The 25,598-nt window shown below is 39.6% G+C and overlaps 2 protein-coding genes and 1 long non-coding RNA gene across 4 annotated transcripts in view; 1 reads left to right on the top strand and 2 right to left on the bottom strand.

Moving 5' to 3' along the window:
* Window positions 1–4,351, bottom strand: part of LOC310903740 (putative oxidoreductase ZK1290.5) — a 45,285-nt gene extending 40,934 nt beyond the window's left edge. Inside the window, exon 1 of one of the 2 annotated variants that reach the window (XM_083847588.1) lies at window positions 4,220–4,351. In XM_083847588.1, the coding sequence (XP_083703714.1) occupies window positions 4,220–4,310 (91 nt within the window). In that variant the 5' untranslated portion in view covers window positions 4,311–4,351. Of the gene's footprint in view, window positions 1–3,757; window positions 3,923–4,219 lie in introns of those variants that run through there. The other variant, XM_083847587.1, reaches the window with a different exon arrangement.
* Window positions 4,352–4,529: 178 nt separating this feature from the next.
* On the top strand, window positions 4,530–25,549 carry DPH5 (diphthamide biosynthesis 5; the record flags this gene model as incomplete). Its single annotated transcript, XM_083847589.1, has 7 exons — window positions 4,530–4,664; window positions 6,906–7,030; window positions 10,092–10,200; window positions 20,913–21,033; window positions 23,123–23,162; window positions 24,244–24,347; window positions 25,304–25,549. 7 exons carry the CDS (start codon window positions 4,530–4,532, stop codon window positions 25,525–25,527), a joined length of 858 nt encoding a protein of 285 aa, XP_083703715.1. The 3' UTR covers window positions 25,528–25,549.
* On the bottom strand, window positions 7,720–20,905 carry LOC310903744. Its single transcript, XR_014587768.1, has 3 exons — window positions 19,742–20,905; window positions 15,376–16,875; window positions 7,720–9,749 (listed from the first exon to the last, which is right to left on the bottom strand). It is a non-coding gene; the product is annotated as an uncharacterized lncRNA (long non-coding RNA).
* Window positions 25,550–25,598: the final 49 nt, after the last annotated feature.

The raw sequence follows: 25,598 nt of genomic DNA, 5'->3' as shown, positions 1-25,598 counted from the left end.
AAGAGATGGCTATAACTGAGGTTTTGGGGAACTTTTGTAGTAAACGAATGTAATTTTATTTTTTTTAAACAGTCACGTACGGAGCTTCCCCATTCGCAAAGTTTTAAAATGCACTGGTGTGCTTATTTTTAGTTGGAAAATAGAATAAAGCATTCAGAGAGGCATAGCGGTGAACAAATTAAATACTTTTTAGCACTAAGAGACTTTATCATCAAGTCTCCCTCACATCACAAAGCTTTCCAACAAAGGGCAATGTCATGCTGAATTCAACTATTCAGCACATACATAATCTTGAAAAAGTTTCCTAATATTTTAGTTACGGGAAGAAAAGTCCTCATGCTACTGAAGTATATCCAAATGCATTAGAGGGTAGCATTTTTACCCACCAAGCTTTAAAAAAAGGAAAAATAAAAAAGAAGGAAGTGGCAATTTTCGAAGTGGAGGCTTCCTACATAGCCGTAGTAAACATGAACAATACAAACTGTATGAACTATTTTTCCAAAGCCCAAAGAGGACAATATTTTGTGTACAACTTTGACAAGTGATCCATTCTCAAGAGTGTTGCTTTAGATAAGGACCAAGTATCCTGTAGTTAAATTAAGACAATACAAGAATATGCAATTCCCTGCTACAGTACAAAGACTGACAGCAAAGTATGCAATACTTGGCAACATGTAGCTCCTATGCAAAAGTGTAACTATAACAACTTCAAAACTGTCATTTTATACCAGTTATTTGCCCTAGCTTTTTGTTTTGTTTTGTTTTTTAAGGTAAATCTTGCAAATACAGAAAGAAATTATAGTTATCCCATTAGCACAGTAAACTTATCCACTTTCTAAAGCAATCTAAAGCCATTATGAACTAGTGTACTCTCCTGGGCATACTTTTACACTTGCATCAAGCATTAGGGCCAAAATAACAATTATTTTCAGACAAACCTACTCTACTTTCTACTTGAAAGCCTTTGTAATGAAAATTACCATTACCTGTAGACACGTCTGACCCCCCTGCATGTGAATAATACTGTCTAAAACAACTGTTAGAATTGGAACATAAGAAATATAAAGTTATCAACAGTTTTTAAAATCACGCAATAAACAAGAAAGATGTAGATCATTTCTCTTTGTTAAATAAAACTTCAGCTATACAGCTGAAAGGTGGGCTGCCTTAAAATAACTGGTAGGTATCTGAGGAAAGACTTCCTGTTTTACCATTGCTAGCAGACTTGTTTTTCTTCTGGACACAATACAGATACGACACAAAATCTGAATACGCATGTAAGTAAATACAGAATTTTGGATGTACAGATTTTGGCACATTGCTCCAAGTAACCTTTCAGACTGATCATAAATTTTGCACACTGTATAACCTGTGGTATACAAATCCATCATTCTCACTAGAGACTGTAAACTAACCAAAGAACACTCAACTTCCTTCTTTCCTGTCTCCCCTTTTTGCATCAAACCATGAAAAACTTACCGCACTTCTCCTATACAAATTAAGAAGCCAAAGCAGCTGTGACATAGAAACCCATTCTTAAAAAAGAAAACCCTGTTAAAAACAAAAACACTTTTTAACATCTGAAGCTTGAACAGGAAAAGCAGGTATTTTTAATAGAATGCTATCCTAGACAGTTGTTGCACTCTCTCCTGAGTAAAGTGCTCTGACTGAAAACATGTTAAATGTTTCCCACTGCAGCTCTCAGCTGCTCTATGAAAGGGGTTTGACCAACTTGGAAGTAACTTTCATATCTTTCTGGCCTGCCTTACGGTTGACATGACTAGATAGTTACAACTACCTTAACATAGGATATTCATCTTCCTAAGAGCTTCACAGAGAGGAAACATACATGCTCGTTACCTCGAAGATGACTTACCATAGATAAGTTATGCCTGCATGCTTCGAAGGGTAAGACGATCAAATCTTAAATCCTGCAGAAAATGCCTTCTCATTGAGGAAAGTTCTTCTCTAGTTTACTGCTTAGTGATTTTTTCTGAGCCACAAACATTAGTTAATTATAGTGAGGTTCTAACAAAAATAAGCCATTAAGTTGTAAAAGTGTAGTAAGTGGGAACATCTACTATAAAGATCCCATTGTGTTAGGCTGCGTATCTTGGTATTTATAGCTTGACCACAAATGCAAGTGTGGTGAGTCTTGAGTTTAGTTTTTTTTTTGTTTGTTTGTTTGTTGTTGTTGTTTAATCTGCAATGTTTTTGCAGTGTCTATCATGGATTTCTTAAAATTATCTGACTAGTACCTACCTATTATAAGGTCCTCAAAAAGCTGCAGAATACATAAGCAATATGTCAAATGTTACTCTATCAAGACAAGAACAGAAAAGTGAGGTCAAAGAACCAAATCCTGCTCTTTTGTGACAACACTGTATGTCAAGGGAAGCTCCTTGAAAGCTACAACTGACAGAATTTATTGGGCCAGAAATTTTCAAACTTAATTTTCTTTATATTCTATGTTGTTATCCATTTTATTGCATTTGAGTTTAGGCTGATAATGAACTACTCAGCACTTACTAATATAACTAAAGGACAAGAATGTGATTTTGTAGTGAGTGCAAAGGAGTCTTTCTGCCTGTTTACTTTCTAGTCTGCTTCTTCTTCCAACCACCTAAGTAATGGGTCACAATCTCCAGTAGAAAAATGATGACTCTGTACATAACCTGAAATACAGTTCAGCATATACTGAAACGATGGACGTAAGACTGACTCCATTCTTTAAAAAGACCACTTAAACTTTTCTTATGTTTGTAAAAAATCTTTAAGTCAATTAAACTGTCAAAAAACCGTCACAGGTTAGAGAAAAGAATTCAATGAAAGGAAGAAAACCTGTCCTTCTGAGCAACATAGGCCCCTTTGCTCACTACGTAAGGGACTATGTAAGGGATGGCTGCATGGAGTACTCTTGGTAGATACTAAACTAACAAGTTCATACATTGGGTATATACACGCCACATGCTTATGAACACACGTAATGCATATAAGTGCACGTGGTAAAAACTGTTAGCAACATTTTGTAGACTTTTAAATCCTTTTCTTGCTGATGCTGAGTTGCTAAGACTATTTAAGTCTGTTCAAATTATTTTGGATGAGCATTGCTAACTCTAGCTATTCATATAGTGTTTCTGGATGAAAACTTAACCCTATTAAAATGAAAAGCCAACTCCTATCAACTTAAATGGCTTAATATGCTCTAAGATCCTAAGCTCCAATTTTGTCCTGCTTTACACTAATGAAAATCCTAAATAATTGCTCTGAAGTCAGTACACAGTCATGGGATAAAGACGAAAAGAGCACACGGGTCATTTTATTTTATTGCTTAGCCTGATACTTGTGTGACTGATTAGCTCTGGTGTCACAGACAAAGAACGTAACTGTCTTTGATTTGTACGTTTATCTAAAACAATGAAAAACCTGGGATATCAGATCAGTCCATGACAAAATTGTATTGTGAAGGTAAGGGTGATTGGTAAGGGTACTCACGTTTTAGAGTATGTTATCAATGAAAGAGGCATCTGGAAAGATTGCAAAGAAGAGACAGAAAGAGATCCTCAAATACCGTGCAAAAGCTCCAAGAGAGAAATTAACTACTTATTTTTACCACCAATAAAAAGTAATTACTGTAAATATGTGGCTATATAAACAACTACATAAAAAGACAACTCTTCGCTAAAAGTCAGGAAAACCAGATGAGGTGAGCAATGGCCCCCGACACGCGCGGGGTACGCGTGCCCGTGTGCCACACCTGCCCGCGCTGTGTGTGCCTCGGCCACCTCCCGGCTGGGAGCGTCCTGGCCTGCCAGGCCCGCTGCTCCCAGCACGCTGAGCGCACTTGAAGCGTGGCCTTTACCCATCGACGTACTGGCTCTTCTGAGCCGTAAGCAAATCCAGGAATTTGACAGATTTAGGATTTGTGACGGTACGAACCGGATACGCCAACGCACAGCCAGGGAACCACTACAGGGCTTTTTTCTCCCCACCGGCCGCTCAGCAAACCTAAAATCCTCCCCCCCCCCCCCCCCCCCGTTCTCAACCTGCGGCCTCCCCCGCACGGGACGTAGCGAGGCGGCGGCGCCTCCCCGGGCCACCGAGCGCTGCGAGCCCCCGCGGCTTGAGCCCTCGCCGCCCCCCGGCCCCTCTGTGCGGGGTGGAAGCTCCTGGGGTGCCGCCTGCGGCCGGGCCCGCCGCCAGCCCCGCGGGGACTCACCGAGCCCCAGCACCGGGATGCTGCGGCCGCTGCGCAGCAGCACCACGGGGCGGCCCGGCACCTCGCCCCCCCCGGCCGCTGCCGCCGCCATGTCGGGCGCCGGCGACCCGCGGCCTACAACTCCCGGCGGCCTCCGCGGCCGCCCAGTGCCGCAAAGCGTGGCGTTGGCAGGAGGCAGGTGGGCCTCGGGGCCTTGTCGCTGAGGCCGGGCAGGGCGGGCGGGCGGTGACAGGAGCGGCCGGTCCCGGCTCACGGCCGTTTCCCTCCCGCGGCAGGCGACGCTGCCGGGCCTGACCTCCCCCCCCCCATCATGCTGTACCTCATCGGGCTGGGCCTGGGGGACGCCGAGGACATCACGGTGAAGGGGCTGGAGGCGGTGCGGCGGTGCCGCAGGGTGTACCTGGAGGCCTACACGTCCGTCCTGCCCGCGGGGCGGGAGGCGCTGGTAGGTCGGCACGGGGGCAGCGGGCTGGGGCCGGGGGCTGCACGGCCCGCGGGGGGAATCGGCCCCTGCCCGTGAGGGGAGCGGAAATAAAGGTTTCCTCCTTGCGAGTGCTGTTGGCGTTTGGGGGCTAGTTTTCACCTCTCTGACAGCCTGAGGAGGTCTTGGAATATCAGAGAACTTGATGAGAAAAATGTCCGATTTAAAAATAAAATCCACAGACATACTAACAAAAAAAGTACATTTCGGAGTTTTGAGCCTCTCTCGCCGCCCAAGGCGTTACGATGCCTGCTGGCATAGTTTGAGTGGCCCAGGTCTCCCTGCTGCTATGTGCATCAAGTGCCTCATCCTCGCGGGTCTTCCAGAACGTGTACACAGGTCGGTCAGAGGTGGGCTGTTGGGCAGCATGCAGATAATTTTTATTTTTTTAACTAAATACGCTGTGTATTTAGTTTTAGTTTAGTTTTGCTCCCAAAAGCAGTCATAAAAATATACACGCTAGAACTCATGTCCTCACTGGTCATAGGAAGATAACACTTAATGTTGAAATAATACAAAAAACAGGACTAGCTTGCCTGTAGGGTAGCTGTCTTATCTCCAGATAAGCTGTGGAGTACAGGGCAGAGAGTGCTGTGGTTTGACCCAGCAGGCAGCTCTGCACCACACAGCAGCTCGGTACCCCCCAGTGGGACGGGGGAGAGAATCAGCAGAAAGTAAAAGCTCTTGGGTTGAAATTAGAGACAGTTTAATGGGACAGAAAAGGAAGAGAAATAAGAATGCTGATAATAGTAATAATATTAGAATGTACAAAGCAAGTGATGCACGATGCAGTTGCTCACCACCTGCTGACCAATGCCTATCCCATCCCCAAGCAATGCCCCCTCCCACCCCAGCCAGCCACCCCATATCATGGTTTAGCATGACACCACACGGTATGGGACATCCCTTTGGCCAGTCTGGGTGAGCTGCCTTGCTTCTGTCCCCTCCCAGCTCCTCGTGCACCCCCAGCCTCCCAGCTGGCAGGGCTGTAAGAGAAACTGAAAAGTCCTTGACTTAGTGTAAGCACTGCTCTGCAACAACTAAAACATCAGTGTGTTATCAATGTTATTCTCATCCTAAATCCAAAACACAGCACTATACTAGCTACTAGGAAGAAAATTAACTCTGTCCTAGCCAAAACGTGGACACAGTAAAATGTTTCAGAACCATAACTGACTTGGTAGTTTTATGTACATAGAATCATAAAGGTTGGAAAACACCCCCCAGATCATCATGTCCAACCATCCCCCTACCACCAATATCACCCATTAAACCATGCTGCCCAAATTTGCTCAGTACTACTCAGAATAAAAACACCCTTTCTGGTCTGTGCCCCTGGCAAAAAAAAAAAAAAAAAAATCTAATCATGTAAAGAGCATGTGAAATGAGTGGTGAAACTTACGGAGCCAGATATGTTCAGGATGGTCAGACAACATGTTTCTAGACTTCAGTACTAGGTTGGAGGCTGAACTAGATGATCTTGGAGCTCTTTTCCAACCTGAATGATTCTATGATTCTTTTCGTATTCTGATTCTATGAAGCTTTATTACACGTGAGGTTGATTCTGGAAATAAAGGCATTTAAAACATACAAAGAGTCCCAACGATTAGTGGGCTGCTGAAGAAAAATGAAGGACAGAATCAAATACAAATTTACCCGTATATGAGGTAAATTATTTCTTACAGAGGACTGAAAATGAAGGATTAATACGAAGTTATTCCTTAGATGTGGTTAGTTGCAATGTACAAAAGAAAAATAAAAGCTATAAAACTAGGCTATAGTATAGCTAGTGTCATATTTGTGTCTGGTTTTGTGTCAGTATTATAAGTATCCTGAGCAGTTAGGCTTTGACTCGGGAGAGGAGATGCCTTAAAACAGGATGACTGGTTGAATTTCTATGCCTAGAGTCCGCCTGGGTAGCTGCAGTATGTGGGTGTGAATGAGCTATTCTTGGAGCCAAGTCAGTAGTGAAATAATATGTTTGAAAGTAATTCTTGTCAACTCGTGAGCTGCCTAATGGGAAGCCCATGCGTTCTCGCAAGGGGAGGCAGGGTTCTCTGAAGACGTGGGTCAAACAGCTGGGGATGATAGTCAAGTTCTCCTTTCCAGTGCCCATTGTCCATGTTTCTAAGCAAGCATACTAAGAGAGATGAAAACACTCCCACTTGTCTTATTTTGGTGTTTCTTATTAATTTCAACTTCTAGGAAAAGTTTTATGGAAAAGAATTGATTTTGGCTGACCGAGAAATGGTGGAACAAGAAGCAGATAGCATTTTAAAAGACGCTGATGTTTGCGATGTCGCTTTTCTTGTTGTTGGTGATCCCTTTGGGTAAGATGAAGCAACATTTTAGTTATTGCTCAAGCTTGATCACTTTCTTCTTCCAAAAGGAAGGGGCTATCCTCCGTAGCTCTAATTCTTCATGAAGAAGCTGATTTTCAGACCAGAAGCACTTTTTATGTCTGTGTATATTTTTATTGCATACAAAATATACACGCAGTTGTCCACATTTCTGCCTTGGAGTTTCCTCACCCAGGAAACGTGGACCCTCTGGGATACATAGGTGTTTCCTTCAGCAGTCACAATCTTCATGCTAGCTTTTATAGAAAATATTTTGTTCCAGGTTTTATCTGCTAACAGAAAAGATTCTAGAATGTCACATAGAAAAGAAATGTGCTATGTTTTGAGAAAATGTTCTTTTACTTGTGATTAGCATTTATAAACTGCAGCTTTAATTCTTAGCTGTTTTAGAAAGAATACTGACTTGATTGTACAGCACTTAGGCTTTGATATATGCTAGTCTTTAAAATCAGTTAAGTCATTAAAAATGTCTTCTCAGTTTTGTTTATTAAGCCTTTTGTTTCCACTTCTAATTCCTGCTGAAAGGTACAGTCTTTTTCTATTACCAGAAGGATCTCCCTTCTGTCTTATCAGTCAGGCATCATCAATCTGTAACGTCAAGCCACACAGAAGAGCTTTTAGTCTCCAGCTGGTGATTCAAGATTTATTTTTTTTTGCAGTGCTACAGGGCAGAAGAAAAAAAGTCAAATCACTGAGCACCCTATGAGTGAAAAAATAGTTTATGAAAAAGAAGAGCAGTGTACACACCTGTCAAAAGCAGATAAGTTATGTAAACACAGGTTGAAGGGAATTGGCAAGAGAATATTATATTAAACTAGTTCTTAGGGACAGATGATGCTGTATTTCAGAAATATTCATTATACTTCTAGTGCATATTAACATTAAAATTAGGATTCATGTAGAGTGTAGAGCCACATTACCTGTACCCTTGTGCTATGATCCAGGGACTGATATAAGTGCACAACATAAACCCTCTACATCTATTGAATTATAATTGCTACTTGTAAGCAGCATCTCAGTCTGCCTCAAGTATCAGTAATTTCAGTGATGAAATATTGCAGTTCTGATCAGCTATAACATACTACATCACTGTAGAAAACTACCCTTTTTTAGAATGAGTTGCTACTGTCTAAGTGTTTGTGTTCTTAGTTCTTTGTATTGCAGTTAGAACTACTCCTCTGCCTATGTAGAGCCCTGAGTATTTAAGGGCTTTCAGAGGTTTCTTGGAAAGAGTACTGAATGTTTCCATCCTAAGAGAAGCCCCATGAGAGTTCGATAGAAGCTGTGTGACTGCAGCTGATCTTAGAGTGTCAAGTATGCTTGCCAGCAGGAAGAGTACTTGGCAGTCTTAGGAACCCTCAGGTATAAGTGGTTAATGGTGAAGGTGATGAAACAAGTTGTGCCCATTTTAAAGTTCTCATTAGTGCTCACTGCAAGTGTTTCCTCTGCAGACATAGATAAAACCATGGACGTGCTAGCAGGAGTCTGACAATTTTAGTATTGTATTGGAAAGCCCACCTTCATCTAGCCTGTGTTAATATTTGTATTATTAGTACCCACAAAAAGTCTTAAACTCAGTATCAGTGACAGAAAATACACCAGTATAGCCTTGGGTGCAAAGGGCTGAATCCATCAAGCTTTTGCGCGTATTAGCTGAGTGCTCGTGAGGGCACTTCTGCTTTTAGCTACAGTCATTACGGACAGATCTACTGGGAGAAAAATCTGGCGGGAGCAAATTTTAGTGAATAAAGCCAGCTGATCCCTTGGTCATTTGGTTTCCTAAATTGAGATTCCTCTATTCATTTTTCCTTCAGTGAAATTGATTTTTATTTTTTTTAATGACTCATTCTACATCCTTAACAGCTGCTGCCACATTTGTGTTCCTGTCTGAAGCACCTGATCTGCTGCTATTGGTGCTAGTCAGACATGAAGTGTGGAAATTATCACACTGATAATGGGGGAAATTCTGTTAGAGCAACCGAACCAGGCCAGGGTGAAAGCTGTTTTCCTATTTAATTATTCTGATCAGCATATGCAATTTCTTTCTTTGGAATGGCCAGAAACGCATGGTACATCTTTGGGATGAGATGGCTAAAGTCACTGTTTAAATTTAGGCAGGGGTAGGTGCATTTTCCTATTTCACATGGAAAATGGAGTGCCGAGCATGTACGTAAACACATGGGCAAGCAAAACATTTAAAAATTGTCGCAGTTCAAAAATAAGATTAGCTGGATCTATATTTACTTACCATCTTAGAAGGACTTTAGTCCTAATCTTATTATTTGTGAGCCCAGTGATTCTTGCTCCAGTCACTGTAAGGTGTTTTTTTTTTTTTTTTTTAACATTATGCACCTAAGAGCCAAATTTAGCTCAGTTCTAAACTTAACTTGATTTTTCTTAGTTACTTCAGAATAAACTTGACCACTCAAGCCTAGGCATTGTTAGTTTGAGTCACTTAGCGTACATGTTCATAAAAGTACATTTAGTGTAAGGGTGTTTTTTCCAAGTACCGAACGCAGTTAGTTCACCTCAGTCTGTTCCAAGTTCTTGTTTGAGAGAGTTGCTTTCCTAGCATTTCCTAGATGAGAGGAGGTCTGCCTGTGCAGTGAGTAAGGAAATGCTGGCGTTTTGCTGAAGCCTATGCCAAACAGAGCTGAATTTCACAGCTCAACAGATGTCCAGCAGGCACCTGCAGAAGACAAAGGACAAATGGAACTTTCCTTTTCATGTAGTTGCCAAAGCTGCTTTAAAAAGGAACAATTGTGCTAGTGTTAGAGTTTTAATGATGCCAGAAAGAATGGTAGCACACTGAGGCTTTTGGTATTTTCAGCTGGGGAAGGCAGCGTGTGGAAACCTTATTGGGGTTTTTACTTTCCTGTAACAATTAGTCAAGTTGTTGTTGCCCTTTTGGCACCTATGCATTTCCCTATTTGTGAAGGGTTTAATTTTACTTTCAAAGCAAACTATAACGACAGTAATACTTGGTCACTGTATCTTTTCAATCTTTAATCCCTTTCCCTTCTTTTCACAGGGCCACGACACACAGTGATTTAGTACTACGTGCAGTAAACTTGGGAATTCCGTACAGGGTCATTCACAATGCTTCAATAATGAATGCAGTAGGATGCTGTGGTTTACAGGTAACATTTTTGTATATATGGTATTCCACAAGTGCTAAACATAGAATTAGTGAGCTCCTCTATTGCTGTAAGCAGTGCATGTTGCAATCCGAAGTCTGAAGATCTGTAGCAATTGTACAGTTCTGCTGGCAGAATTTGTTAACACTTCCTTTTCAGCATGCTACATGTCAGCAAAAGTCCCTTTTGATGAGCCCATGTGTAAATTAATAGTAGTACTTTTGTTCTCCGTTCTCTAACTTCCCTCTGCCTCAAAAAGCTTTGGTATTTAAGTTATTTTACAGATAATGCTTTGCTCATATTGGCTTCCATGCATTACTGATGGTCACCTGATAAGTTTATTCTTAAATCAGGTTGTTAAACCCATTGTGGAGTATGCTGGTCTTGTAATAAAAGGAATGTATGCACAAGCCTATGTGCCTAGCTTGGATTGTAACTAACTCCAAAATCTTATATATGATGCATTCCTTCTCTCCCAGGTTGACCAGCCTTCACTTCCTGTCCATCTGCTGAGAGAGAAGGGATTTGCCTAGCCAAGGAGACAGTTTTTTGTGCTTCTTGCATAGCTAAAAAAGGTCTACTGTCCCCCAAGAAATATTGCACTATTTCTTTTTACATGCATACAGGTCCTTTATTTACTTTTCCTGCATGAGGAATGCTATGTCAGAGTATGTTTCATTACTGATCACATACAGATTAGTTGAAGCATCCCTCTTTTGTTTTCATTCATTTCTTTAATGTGGAATCTGCCCTCTCAGGGTTCAGAATGGTTCCCTGTGTCTGCGACACTAAACAAAGGTCCCACTTTACCAAGACTATAAGAAAGCACAGGAATGTGTGTGCTACAGGGAACAGTTGAGCATTTGAATAAGTTTTCATCATTGCAGGAGGAAGCATTCCTTCCTAGCTTAACAGAACGAACACCATTTTTTGTTTCAGTAAACTGGTGTCTTCAGATTCACACTGGCAAACTTCAATAGCCATATTTCTGTGCTGCCCAACAGCAGAAAATCTATTGCAATAAACTGGGTGTTATATCTGGCTGTGATCACCTCTGAATGGTTTAGAAACATGAGAACCCTGTCTCGTCTGACAGCTTAGCAACGCTGCATTGACACCTATTCTGAGATCATGCTCATATTAAAGGGAATGCAGGATAGGATTGTCACATTCTTTATAATTCTTCCTGTGGGCACTTTCTAAGTGACACCTGCCTATTGCTATAAGACTCAGGCAACATTATCTTTTAGGAAGGAAATAGGTTCCTTGATGTCTAAAATCTATGTCTGTAGCAGACAGATGGCAGCTATCGCATGACTGCACTTACTGGGGCAGATAACACAAGAGTTGAGGCTAGGGCTCACTCTTTCCCCTATTGGCTTAACAGTGGTACAAAGTTTGCTTCTGCAGTTGAACTGTTGACAGGTAGTTTTTGCTACCCACTACCTTTCTACTCTTCTTTTTTTGCTCATTAGGAAAGAAGATGCAAGGCTCATACTCCCCAAAAGTACAGATGACTAAATTTTCTGAAAGTTTGCTTCCTCCGTAACTCCAGTCAGGCATAGGAATGAAGACTATAGAGCTTCTAGGTTAATTGGGAAAAAAAAAAAAGAAAAAACTAACTGGGAATATATTACAGTTGTATGTTTTTTCACATATACAGAGTTTTGGAGATTAGCTTACTATTTCCTTATCCCATACTAAAAGGAACAGAGCACGAAGGAAATGTGATGTTATTCATTCTGGCAATAGTCTTCTTTTCCGTTCTGGCTTGGGAGGGACTGCCTTCTCATAAGTCAACATTCCTGTTGTTGTAAAAGGCATTTTAGGAAATAGTGATCATATTGTGTTACCGGACAGGACTATAACCAGCTATACATTTAACTCTTCATTGTACGTCAAAGGCATAAACAGCAAGTGAGGGGTATCTTACAAAAAAAAAAAAACATACAAAAAACAACTGGTGGTTTAATTCGAGTTGTGGTGGAAGTTTATAATTTCTTTCAACAGTCTTTACTTCTTTATGTTCATGGTGATCTCCTGCCATCAATTTACTTTTGGGGTTAGTGTGTTTCAACTTGTAATGTTGCTGTCAAGTATAACAGGGATTCCTCTTTTGCCTCACCACAGAAAAGGCTTGGCTTTTTTTCTTGTTTTAATCTGATTGTGATACAAAACCTCTTTCTTTCTTTCTAGAGAAAAACAGGAAACACCTTTATATGCTGTTCTGAAAGCCATGTGCATAGTGAGCTGTAACTGCTGATTAGGCCTTAGTAAAACGCAGCTACAGCCCAGTGTGTTCACAAAAGAACATGTTGCTTGTCACCAGTGATGTTTCTATGTAGCCAACAACATTCTGGCAGTTGTGCAGTCTTCCTGTACAATAGAGTTACTGAAGTAACTTAACTAAAGTAAGCTTTGTGATTCTGTATATCAGAAGTATTGTGCAGCAATCTCTGCATATATGTAAACATTATCTATGAATTTTTGATACGTTCAGAGCATTAGTGGTGTTTTTTCCACAAAGAGCATAAATATATTTCTTGCCAACTTGTGAAGGGTGAAGGTATTTTTTTCTAAAAAAAAAAAAAAAAAAAACCTGCCTTACCCATTTAACTAACAGTTAGTGGAGCTGTATTGAAGGCTGTACAGGCTAGGATTTTATTTTTATAAATAATTGAGATTTTTAGTTTTGAAAATTAAACTTTCCAGACTTCTGGGATGATCTCAGAGATTGATACTTCAAGAGCTATAGCTCTTGAAACCAGGGGACTAATACTTAAGTCAGTATCAGTCAGAGTATTAGATTGGGCATAAGGTTCTGTATCTTGCTGTGACTCCCCTTTTACACTGTTCTTGCTGTGCTTCATTGTCTCTTTTTTTCGAGTCTAAAGAACATCCTTTCCTTCCAAAACAAAACAGAAGGTGAAGTGGGGAAAGAAACAAGGAAAAGTGCCTCTTTGTGAATGCCTCTTAGCATGTTCTGTGAAGGTTCACCTCTCTTGCCTGCAATTTGACATGCAAGTACGTTGATCACTGACTCCTGTTATAGTGGAGAATGAACACCAGAGAAGAGAGTCACGCAGTTGACTACGTACGCTGCCGGGGGAGTCAAAGAGGTGGGACAGAAGTCTTCAAGGGAAGGCTGAAATTCTCAGAGGGCACTTCTGCTAGGTGGTAACTAATGGGGCATGTCAGCTGTCCTTGTCAACGGCTGCACCATAGTTCTGTAACTTTTAAAGCTTAGTATTTTAGGTTAACAGGCTTACCTCTTATTTACCACTGCTCAGCTGCCCAATAGTCATCTTGATGCTGCCTCAGCCCTATCTGATGAGGATTCAGCATTGCAAGTTAAGAACAAAGAGAAGAGTCTAACCTGACTTCCATGGCTTTATCTATACCCACACTCAGTTTTTAGAATAAGCGTTGACTGCTAAGGCTTTTAGCCCTAGAATAAAGAGACAGATCTATTCAAAAAACAAAACAACAACAACAAAATTCTAATTTATACCTTTTTCCTTCCTTCCTAATCTGTATGACATCTGGATGAGTTTGAGAGGGTCACTGACTAGAATGGCCAAAATGGAGCTCACAGGATAAAATTCATTCTGACCCAGTTCTGATAGGTGTAAGTTTGAGGGGGCAGTATGGATGGTCAAGCACATGAGGAAAATGCATCATTCTGAACTGGGACGCATGTGAAGGGGTGATGCAGCTTGAAATGGCTTGAAATAATGGTGTTACTATTAAAAAAAAAAACAAACAAACACAAAGAACTAAGGTGCAGAGCTGGAAGCAAGCCATGGGGATGAGACAGAAGACTAAGGTAAGGAGTTAGAAGAAAAGTACAGGAAAAGAAAAGACAAAAGAAGGAAGAGAGGATTTTCCAAGAGATATGCTTGAAAATAGCTAGAATAGAATATGGTGAGCAGGTTCTAGCTTCAGCAAACATACCAATTAGTTAATCCTGCTAGTTAGCTGAAATGGCATATAGCCTTCGTACTGCCCAAAATCTCTGCCCGACTGGAAAGCAGATTATTATCCTGCTCATATTATCAAAACACAGTGAATGATCTGGACTGCCTCAAGATCTTTAAGTGATGTGTTCTTAATTTAACCTTAGCAATAAATAATAGTTTTATTTTTACACCTTTAAGGTCTTTGTGGAAGGAAGGAGTTACACCTCTTTCATTTGTAGAAAGAACACCATTGTATTTTCCAGGCTTTCAGTTACCATCTTTATATTTGGTTCCATTTATTGCTTCGTTTTAATAAAGAGGTGTAGATCCAGAGGAAGAGCCACTCATTTCTGGGAGAATTGTGCTGCTAGTTTTGTAAGCATTTATTTTATATTTTGGTGGGATAGTTAGTTAAAAACATGTCATAGCAAAGACCTGCCTTTCTTTTGAGACATACCCACTTTCCACCTGAATAGCTTCGGAACAAACATCTGCATGTCGCCTTGTCTCCTTCAGTGACTCATCTTCATGATATTTTTTGTTTGCAGTCCACTTAGTCCTTGTAACACAATTACAGCTGCAAAGTAGTTTTGCCTTTTAGCTACTAGCTGTTCATTTAAACACAAAAGCAGTGCTTGCTGTGTTATCTTTGAGTCTTTGCTAAATAGGTGAGTAAACTTTCTGTGTCAAATAGACGAGGATTACTTATAGATAGGGAGGCTGAACGATGCTGTCATAACTTGCCGTGGTCATAGTCAAATAGAAAACCTGTAGTAGTTGCGGGAGCGGAACCTGAGTTCCACCTCCACCCTCTCTGTGCATCTTAACCTTTCAAAAATACTCTTTGCTCTAATAGGAGGGGCTCTATGCAAATTTTTTTTTTATTCACTGACAGTTAAAATAAACTGTTTTCTACCACTAGTTGTTTTTGCCTCTGACTACCTGCCTCTGAGCCTTTTACAAGTTGGCATTTGCTTCTCAAACCAACTAAATGGTAAATCAATGTTAGTTACACTAGCTTATTACTCATATTTTCTGTGCAACTTTGTGCCATTTGTCACCAGGAAATACAGCCCAGAAACATCCATTTACTCCCAACAGACTTTTGTCTCCATTTAGTTGTCTTAGTCTCAGATGAGTAACCAAAGTGAGTAGGGTGGGAAGGTTTGATATCGCTGGGAAGAGCCTAACAAGCTTACCAAAGATAAAGGGATGTTACCTTGGAGGGAAGATGCTGTCCTGTTCGGGTTTGCTTGAAGTTTTGAAGTCTTTTGATAGTTGAATTTTGTTCTTCTTATAGAGCAGCTATTTCTTAGGCACTGATATAGGAGACAGCTAAGAGGAAAAACGTGTTCTTCCCTTTATCTGCTTTTATGTGATTAGTCTCAGCTGCCTTCTGAAGACTGCAATCGTTTGGAGTGGGCTTCCATCAGCCAAACATATTTTTCTTCACAGTTCCCTTGCTGGCATGTACTAAGGGGACTGGAGGTTCTTGGGGCAGCCAAGCCAATCTGTGGGCCTGCGGTAGCACAAGGAGTTGCAGCTCTATGTGTGTTAACTGTAAAAAGCATTCTACTTCACATGAACCTTCTCATGTGATGGATTCAAAGTTGTTAAAAGTCCACGGTACTAAATAAGATGGCATAAACAGCCAGGCCTAGGCCTGTGGTTGTTTAATATGACCAATAGCAAACAAAAATGAAGCTTGTCTGATTCCTGCTACCTCTTTGTTGACGATTGTCCTTCCTAGGCTGTTCTCTGGCAGCAGTATATGATGCATAGCACAGTAAGAACCTTTTAATATGGTGTGTATGGTATGGAGGGTTGTTAACCGCTTGTGGAGGATAAAGGGAAAAAGTCTGACTTGTTAGGCTCCTTTTTTTGAGGATGAATATTACCTGGCATCACATCAAAACTCTTATGACAAGGGTAAACAAAATGTGCCTTAGATTTGCAGTGTAAATTCAATGGGTTTTATCAAGAAGCCACCTGGGATGATACAAGATGCTATACAGTCTCCAGATTCCACTGGGGAATAGTCTCTGGATGTCTGTCAGCAGGACGTGATCAGGCTGTGTAGTATATTCATTTGCAGAACAGTCCTGTCCTGTGAAAACTATCTGCAGTGTAATATCTGAGTATCCTCACAGTCCTATGGGACTGGTGGGGATTTGTGTGGGTTACATTTATGCTGAAAAATGTAATGGCAAGACTCCCTTTTACCTTCCTCCCCTGTCATGTTTCCACTTCTGAAGCTGAAGTTTTAGGAGAGGAGGTAGGCTGTTAAGTGAAGAATTGCTTTATCATCATTGCAGCTGATACAGCAGTAATTCTGGGAGAGATTCTGTAAAAATAAATGTCTGCATTTTGAAATGTTTACTTCGTGGTTTCTCTGCAGCTGTTGTCCTACTGCCCTTTAGCATCATCTTGCATCGTCTCTCCTGCTTGCTTTAGTACACTTTAGAGGCGATAGGGGATCTTCCTTTTTTAATTTCCCTATTTAGTCTCAGCTTGTTCCTTCTTTTCATGCTCTGTATTTTTGTGGTGATTATTGACATCAGTATTTTTAGTGAGGTCTGTCGATCTGGACAGCTTCAAGTTGCTGATGTCATTCAGACTGGTCATTATTGAAGTTGCTCGTTAGTTTCATTGAAATTCTAGTTGCAGGCAGACTATCCAAGCTGAGATCATGGTACAGCACTTTTTCTTCCAGTTTATTCTGTGAAACAAATCACAATTTGCAATCAATTCTGCTTATACAAACAAATTAAGTAAGAAATACTGTTAATAGAAGGGTAAGAAGTACTAATAGAAAGCAGACAGGCACTTCAGTCCCAAAAGTTGTCTGATATTCTTTTGTATTATGTGTGTAAACAAAATAGAAAGTTATAGCTTGTTCTGAGCTGATGCAAATGTGAATTGAAGAACAGCTTTCTTCAGTATTTTGTGAGAGGCAGAAAACTCAGCAGACAGAACGTTGCCTGGGAGTAGAGAGTTCTGGCTTCCCTTCCTGACCTTAGCTGGCTGCATTGCAAAAGTTAAGCACACAAAGCTTTGCTTAAGCCAATTACTGCTTGGGCAGGGGGAGGGGTATTTCCAAAGACAGGTCTTTCAAAATGAGCTTTTGAAATTCTTCTGTGAAGATTTTGAGCATTAGGGAGAAGGTAAAAACACATCAGTTTCCAAGTTTAGAGCACCAAGTGTCTGTCCAGCCAGTTCACTGAGCCCCTTAGAAATTCTGGCACTTCTGTGCTTGAGCAGAATGTGGGCACTGTAACAAATCTGATGATTTGTGCAGATGAGATGCTGGAAATGTTTCAGCATGTACAGAAGAAATGCTGCCCACTCCTAAACCCCAGCTGTTTGATGTCGAGTGCAGCACGCAGAAGACTGCTGTGAAACTTCATTTGCTGTTGCCCATCTTTAAAGTTGTGCCAGCAACCATGCAACACGATTGTTTCACAGAAAATACAACACAGAGCTGTTTGTTGTCATATTAAACTTCCTAACAATCCGAAAGCATGATAATAATCCTTAGCTGTGTTATAGTACACGTGGGCTGACAAATGTGTGTCACAGTTGTTTTCCAGTGACAAACCTGCTACCTGGAAGTTTGGGCCACTATTCTGAATCTTCTGTGGTTTGTGGAAAAGATCATTTTTAATGTCAGTGGGTTCTAGTGCCCAGTCACCTGCTGCGTCTCTGGCTGAGATCTGTAACTGCTGAGTCCTTAGGATAACGGTGGGCTTTTGGGTATTTACTGCTCTCTCTGTAGCAAGGCTTTTCTTTGAAGTCCAAAACTTTGTGCTAGATTTCCAGAGGTAAGAATTAGCATGCAGCACAAAAAGCTGTATTAGGAACTAATTGACTCTGCATAGGTACATGGATAGAAAGTTAAAAGTTTATGTTCTGATACAATTATGTGTTGCTTCTTTAAAGTAATGCAGGCTTGCTCTAATGGAAGAACAGTACCTCCGTCTGCATAAGTTTTACATGTCTGCAGAGATCAAATGGTAGATGAGAAAGAAATTTTTGTGTCTATATAATTGCTTGTATGGTAATTGGTTACAAGTGGTCAAACGCAATAGGAGTATCCATTTATTGCTTCAATTCCACAGCGTTCATAGATTGTATACCAAAAAGTTTCCAAAGTAGTATTTTCTCCTCTTTAAACTTAAGAAATATGAATGAATTAGTGCTAGGAAATCTATTATTTAAAAGCTTATTTCATACAAAGGTGTAAGTTGCAAAGTCACTTATATGAGGTTAATGAAATATGCCCCATTCCATCCCGTTTCTGTAGAAGCTACTTTAGTGCTGTCCAGGTGCTGAGAAGCTGTATAGATTTTTGAAACTACGAATATGTGAAGATATTCTGAAGTTGTTTCTACTGAACAGATGAGCCACTTTGAACAAAAGTGTTTCAATATTTCTTTGACAGACTTCAGTTTTAATGCAAAATGCATTAAACAAGGGCATTCAGTGAATCTGACAGTGGTAATGCTTATACAAAAAGGATAATTTGCTTTTTGTTGATAAAGATGATGGAGAGTCCTTGTAATGATCAGTGGAAAAGAATAAGAAAAATAACAATCAGAACAAATGTTCTAGGGCATAAAAGTTTATATCCAACTTGTTTTTAATATCTGACAGAGTAGTTTGAAAGATCTGATTCCCAATAAAATACTTGTCATTTATCCATTTCTGCACGTCCTTTTTTTTTTTTTTTGCAAAAAGGCAGAGGTGGAAGATTCTCTCCTTCAGGGCATCAAAATGCCAAAGGGATTAATTGAGGCTACTTTCTGTGCTGAAGGAGGGCTGCTGCTTTTTGGAAAATGACTGCAGTGGCTTTCAGATGGCAGACAGCAAGCTGGCTTGCTAGGCTGGTACTGTGTGTTTCGCAGTTGTTGATGGCTGAAGGTATACTGCCACCTCCTCAGTGAGATTTAAAGTTAGCTTTAAGCCTTTACGTTTTAGCTTTAAGCTTTTTACGTTTTTAATCTTTAAGTTTAGCTTTTCTGTCTTCCCAGGTGCTCTAAGAGTGAAGAGGAGAAACTCCTTTTTCCAATAGTTTTGCTTCACATTTGGTACAAAATGGAGAGAGCTTTAGCCACATAGGCAAAAAAAGGTACAAAATGGAGAGAGCTTTAGCCACATAGGCAAAACGTAGCTTGTTTTTTTTTTTCCTTATTTTCTTCCTCTAGAATACAGCCTTGAAATAGTTCAAAAGGTACACCAGGAACAATACATTTGGTTCAACCTATATTTAGTTTACTGGAAGAACCTTTAGGTTGTGAAATATGCACTGTGTGTTCTCGTTCTTGTGCTAGAATGAAATATTTAAAAGAGGAAATGTAAATGTTTTTAGTAATCTTCCAGGAATCTTTGAATAAAGGCTGTACGTATCAGCATGAATAGTTAAAATTTGAGCTCTTAGTCCCTTGGAAGCAAACAACTTTCTGCCTTGATTCAAATTCTGCTTTTCTAGATAGAGTAAGGGAGTTAAAACCACAACCTAATGCCACAGTAGAATAAGTATATATAGGGGAATCCCCAGATGGCACAAAGCTGCCAGAGCTACTTACATGTAGGGTCCTCTTTTCTGCTAACAGTGTACACGGTGCCTCCCATAGTGGGCTGGAAAAAGCTGCTCTGCCTTGCAGGTTTAAACAGAAAGGGGGGAGGACAGTCTGTATGATGACGGTATCTCTGGTAGGCTTGAGGAGACAGAACGTTGGCAAGTTGTAAAATCCATCTTGGTTGGCCCCATTCCAGAGCTGAATTGACCAAAATTGATGCATGCTTTTGCCCATTTTCAAGTTGGTTACAAAAACTTTCAAGCCAAATTCTGCTTTAGGTTACATCTAATTTTCAGTTTTGCATCACTGGAGATGACTGGCAAGAATATTGCTTCAAATGTCTTCACCAAGATTAGGGACGAATAAAGGCAGTGAGCACGTTTGAAATCTGCTGGCAATGATGTTCTTACCGTATGTGCATATAAACAATTTTGCACCTCTGCTTTAGGTGCAATCTGTCTCTGTCTTCAGATCTTCATATCAACTATCTCTTTAGACTGTAATTGCTTTTGCATGGCACAGCTTCTGTCTGCAGGAAAGTGCTGTTTTAATATAAATCCTACCGTGTCAGTAGAATCAAAGCTTATGAAAACATTGCAAGTATTACAGCTTTACCAGAAGTTGCCTACCTTAAGCAGAATAAGAAATAATAAATAAGAGTTTTGGTGCTAATCTTACAAACTTTTGCCTTTAAGAGGAATTTGCCTTCAGAATTAAGTAACAAAGAATAGAAGGTAGATTGAAAGTTACTGTACATTGGAAAGGGAAATGCTGAGATAGGTAAAAATGTTACGGGTAGCTTATTAATCAGTCTTTAACATGCTTTACTGTTTGGAGAGTAAAAGAGCAACACACCTATGTTACAAAGAAGAAAAAACAGTTCACTAATTACAGATTTTCTTAGAAAGGAGGGAATGAAAAGGAATGCACTAGAACTAATCAAGAGATAAAGAAGAGAGATTTTGTTTAATGCAATGTTTTGTTGTGTATTTATGAGAGACCAAACAAGTGTCTCATAGGAGTACTCTGAAAACTATTAAACTTCTTCACTATGCTCAGGACTTCACAGTGTTGCCAGTTTGTTGTTTTTATAGTTTTTTTGTGTGCTGTACTACTAATAGTATTTTTTGAATTGACTGTGGATGTGTGTCATTGGATATGTTTTTTGTTTTTACAGTTGTACAATTTTGGAGAGACGGTTTCTATAGTTTTCTGGACAGATACATGGAAGCCAGAAAGTTTTTTTGACAAGATCAAGAAGAACAGGCAGAATGGAATGCACACACTATGCTTACTTGGTAAGCAGCAGCTATCCTGGTACCTTAGCTATCATCATCGCCAGGGTCCAGATACAATAGTGAAAGGCATGAGATGAAGTCTGTGATTAAACAGAGGTTAGATAACACACATCTTTAAAAATATACCAAAATTGGAACTCCAGTGTATGTGTACTTAGAATCAGTTCAGCCACTGTTCATGCTACACTGCCCATGAATTTCTTAATTCCTCTTTAGAAAATCTGTAAGAAATTATACCTTTGTAGAAGTCAGACAGGAGCAGGAGGCCTCTATTTGCTATAAAGATCAATGTGATTTTAACCTAGATCTAGCTCAGGATCCAGGTCAGATTGCAGTGGCTAGCAGCTGTCTTTTATTGACTTAATTAGGTTAGAGCTCAACACATTTGACTTTCAGGGAGGTGAGTGGTACATTTAACCACATTTCTATTTCGTGAGGTGATACTCCCTTTCCTAATTATCTCACCTGGTGGTGTTTTGGGAAAAGGTGATTGTCATCTGAGAAGCTTCAGTATTGTAAAAATTATTGCTGACACAGGTCTGATACAGTACTGCTCCTCGCTGAGCACTATCCTTAGGCTCTCCCATGGTGCTGTCTGATCTTTATCCCACCCAACAATCCTAGGCTGAAAGCCATTTTCTGGGTAACTTTACTAGTCCAGGTAAATCCTTAAAGATTATGGAATTGCCAGTGTATAAACTGTATGGAACTTACATATTTGTATATATACATACTTTTCTGTATCATCTTTCAGACACAGGTGGGAACTCTCAGTACTAAATACATTAATATTTTAAGTAAAAACAAATTCTGTGGTAACTGGAGGAATCCTGAGCAGGAAACAATTTAAATGTGTAAGCATCACTGCACATCAAACTTTCCAATGCCTTGAAAGTTGTTTGTTTTCAAACTTGGCTATATACCAGAATTCTGTTAATTGTTTTAAAGAAGGATGACTTCAAAAGTGTTTGAAACAAGGATTATTCCAACTATAATACATTAAAACTAAGTATTCTTTAGATTTTTGTATATAATCAATTCTATGTACTCCCTTTTTGTGTTTCATTTCTTTACGTGGTAGTAGGAGAGGAAAAATTTGGAAATAGTAAACTCGAATCTTATGCTTCAAGGACAATCGTAGTACCCACCTCTCATTGTAGCTCACAGCTGACAACTAGTAATTCCTAAGCTAATCGGTCCCTTAATACAATTTGGTTGTTCTGGTCTATTTATTGATTGCTTATCCAACAAGATTAGATTACCACGTAAACAAATAATGATATAAAAAGATCAGCGCTGATACACTTCTGATTTCAAAGCAACTTCATTGACATAAAAGCAATTTGGTAAACTATGCACTAATAATCTTGGAGATTTGCATTTTAAACCACACTCTTCAGAGTTACCTTGGTTTAAGGGTTGATCATGAACTTAAGCAGTACTTTTAAAATGTATCCAGTTTTCACTAATATTTTTCAGGCATTTGAATACAGATAACATTTGATGGTCTCTTGGAGAGATTGTGGTCAACTGGAGTTTCACAAAATGCAGATGTTCAATCTTACCTGACCTCCTTCCCTGCCAGTCCCCTCCCCCCTTTTTCCCATAAGAGAAGACTGTCTAAATTTTGATTGGGACAGGACGGAAGTGCTAACGAAAGTAGGTTCCTGCATGGTAGTGATGTAATCACTGTCCATCAGTTGTACAGTTTTACCTTCTGTGACCACAACGTATTCATAATTTAAGAGTAGTCCCAATACCTTGGTGTGCTTAAACGTGCTAGCATTTAGTTTATCCTATGGAAAATATGCCTGCCATTTTTATACTTAGTAATTTTTATTCATCTCAGCTACTTTGAAATTTGTGAAACTTCCACTATCTTTAGGTAAAATCACACGCATGAAATCACATTACTTTCTTTATAGTTAACATGAAACAGTGTAAGCCGTATTCCATTTTCCTGTAATAGCTAAAATGTTGCTATAAAGTTTATAGAATTTTCTAATTAAACTAAGCTTTACCTACACAGAAAGCTTACTTGGAAGTTTGTAGGGAATCTGTGTTTTATGTTACTGTTCTTTTTCTACAGATATTAAAGTGAAGGAGCAGTCTGTGGAGAATCTAATGAAGTGAGTCACAATTTTGAAAATATATAGAAACATACACTGTATTTACCAAGTATTTTTTGTATAAGAAAAAAAGTTTCTTTACCTAAAGTTTAATACTGAACTTGCCTGTCTTCTGTTGTACTTCTGAGTGGCCATGGTCTTTTGTTTCTTACAAGGAGTAGATTTTTTTTTCTGTTCATTACAACAGGACCTGGCTTTACTTAGAGTAATTGAATGAATCTGCAGCAGAGCATAATCTTAGTTCCTCTGAGAAGCATTAGGTCAGAATGGGGTAAGCTTTCTGCTTGACGGGTCAGGTGTTTTTTTTTTTACTGCTGTTCTGTTCCATCCTGAAATAGGTTAATAGCATAAACAGCGTTCTGAATTCATTCTTCCTTACGTTGTCTGGAAACAGTGTGAAGTACTGAATACATACCACTGTTTTTTAACAGTTAAATAAGCAAAATACAGAAAATGCTCGTGTGCATTTAACTATATCCAAAAAACACTCATCAAACTCTCATCATCTCTGTGCAATCTGTATGTTTTGACAATGGGGAATAAAAATAGTTACTTTATGCACATGCTGTAACTCTGGTCTAAATTAACATTTGTGAAATCTTACAGTATCATTGAGGTTTGTTTATTCTGGAATTTCAAAATAAAATCTGTTTGATTGAACCCACAGTTGGCAAAGAAAGAAGCATTTCATTTAAGAATATATTGCTAGTCTGTAATAATCTGTCTACAGGGCATTTGACAGGAAAACAGTAGTTTGCCCTTGAGTTTAAGCCTAATGCATCTTTCAGGAGCAATTTCAAAACCTGCATATTGCTTCCAACAGCTGAATTTGCTTTTAGGATTCAAACAATCTGCCAGCTGGAGGCCCTGCAGTTTCACAGGTGTGGTGAGAGCACAAGAGACTTGTGTTCTGTCTTCCTTAAAAATTCCATTCTTGTCTAGAAGGCCCAGCCTGAGAGCCTGGCCTGTTTAAGTTCAATTTGCTAGGTCATAGATTTCATTTGAAATAAACTGTAAGAATGCTGTAAACCACAATGGAATTGTTTATATGTTAAACTACTCTACTTTTCTGTCCTGGCAGAGGAAGGAAGATTTATGAGCCACCGCGCTACATGAGCGTGAACCAAGCTGCAGAACAGCTTCTCGCCATTATTCAAAATAGGAGACTCCAAGGAGAAGAACCAGGTACTATTAGTGCAGTGTTTTTATCTGCTACTCCTCTTCTCAATTCACACTTAGTGATGAGTCCCTGAATCTACTACTTCCTTCCTCATTGTCTTAGCATTCTCTTGATCTGTAGTGGAATTCGGCTTTTAATCCTAATCATTAGATGAATTTGGCAGAGCTTGAACACAGTGTAGTTCACTGAGCACAGATGAACGTGCACCAGTGGCTCCTGGAGATTTAGTCAAAGCCTCAGTTTGGTAGCCCTGTACTGTTTCTGGCTGTCTTTAACAGTGAGCTCTTTGATCAATTCTAGTTGCACGAGGCTGATTCCAGGCATTTTAGATCAGTCAAGCCTCAAAAATCTCAGCTATGTTCTATTTAAATTGGTCACACTATGCTGTACATGAATACCAGTATGAATCTAGTTACCCCAAAGATGCAGGACTGTGGTTTTGACTTTGAGTTCTTAACACTAGTCAAGAGCAGACTATGAAAGATGTTTATCAAGACCAGAGGTGAAATCAGAGCAGCTATGAAGATAACTCCCTTGTGTCAGATGAATTTCTATTTTTTTTGTCTCTACTCCTTTTAAAAGTTTATTTCTGAAATATTTTTAAGATGAAAAGGAAACAATCCTTTCATTTATCCATTATGGAGAATTAATCAGAAGCAGCAGTCTACTCTAAGTGAACACAATTCCTGAATTAATTTTATTTACTGCTACTGCCTTCCCACTCTTGCTTATGAACAGCTCTAGGATACAGCTTTTTATTTTCTTTGAAAAACAGGCTTAATTTTAGGCTACTCCAATGATTAAATGGAGGTGTAAGAGCGGGGATAAGATTTGAGCATTCCAAGTACTTTTTCCTCTATAATCTGGCTATCACTCAGTAAATTAACCTTTTTATGTGACAGTTTGAACTTGGTCTCTGAAAAAGTTTTGAGAATCATTTCTTAAATATTCTTTCTTACAGAAATTACTGAAAACACAATTTGTGTTGGACTTGCACGTGTGGGTGCTCAAGATCAGAAGATTGCTTCAGGCACGCTATATCAGATGTCCACAGTGGAACTAGGTGGTCCATTACATTCCATGATTGTTACAGGCACTATGCATCCCCTGGAATTAGAAATGCTTAATCTTTTTTCTGTAGATAGTTCCAAGATTGAAAATAATGCATTTCAAAGGAACACTTAAATAAAAATAGCAATTTTTTATTTGATCTCTACTTTCCTGACAGCATATGGTCATTTCTCTGAATATTTAAA

Source organism: Anser anser (assembly GCF_964211835.1).
Source record: "Anser anser genome assembly, chromosome: 8".
NCBI lineage: Eukaryota > Metazoa > Chordata > Aves > Anseriformes > Anatidae > Anser > Anser anser.
Note: the sequence above shows the minus strand (reverse complement) of the source record. Positions and strands in the feature narration are given on the sequence as shown.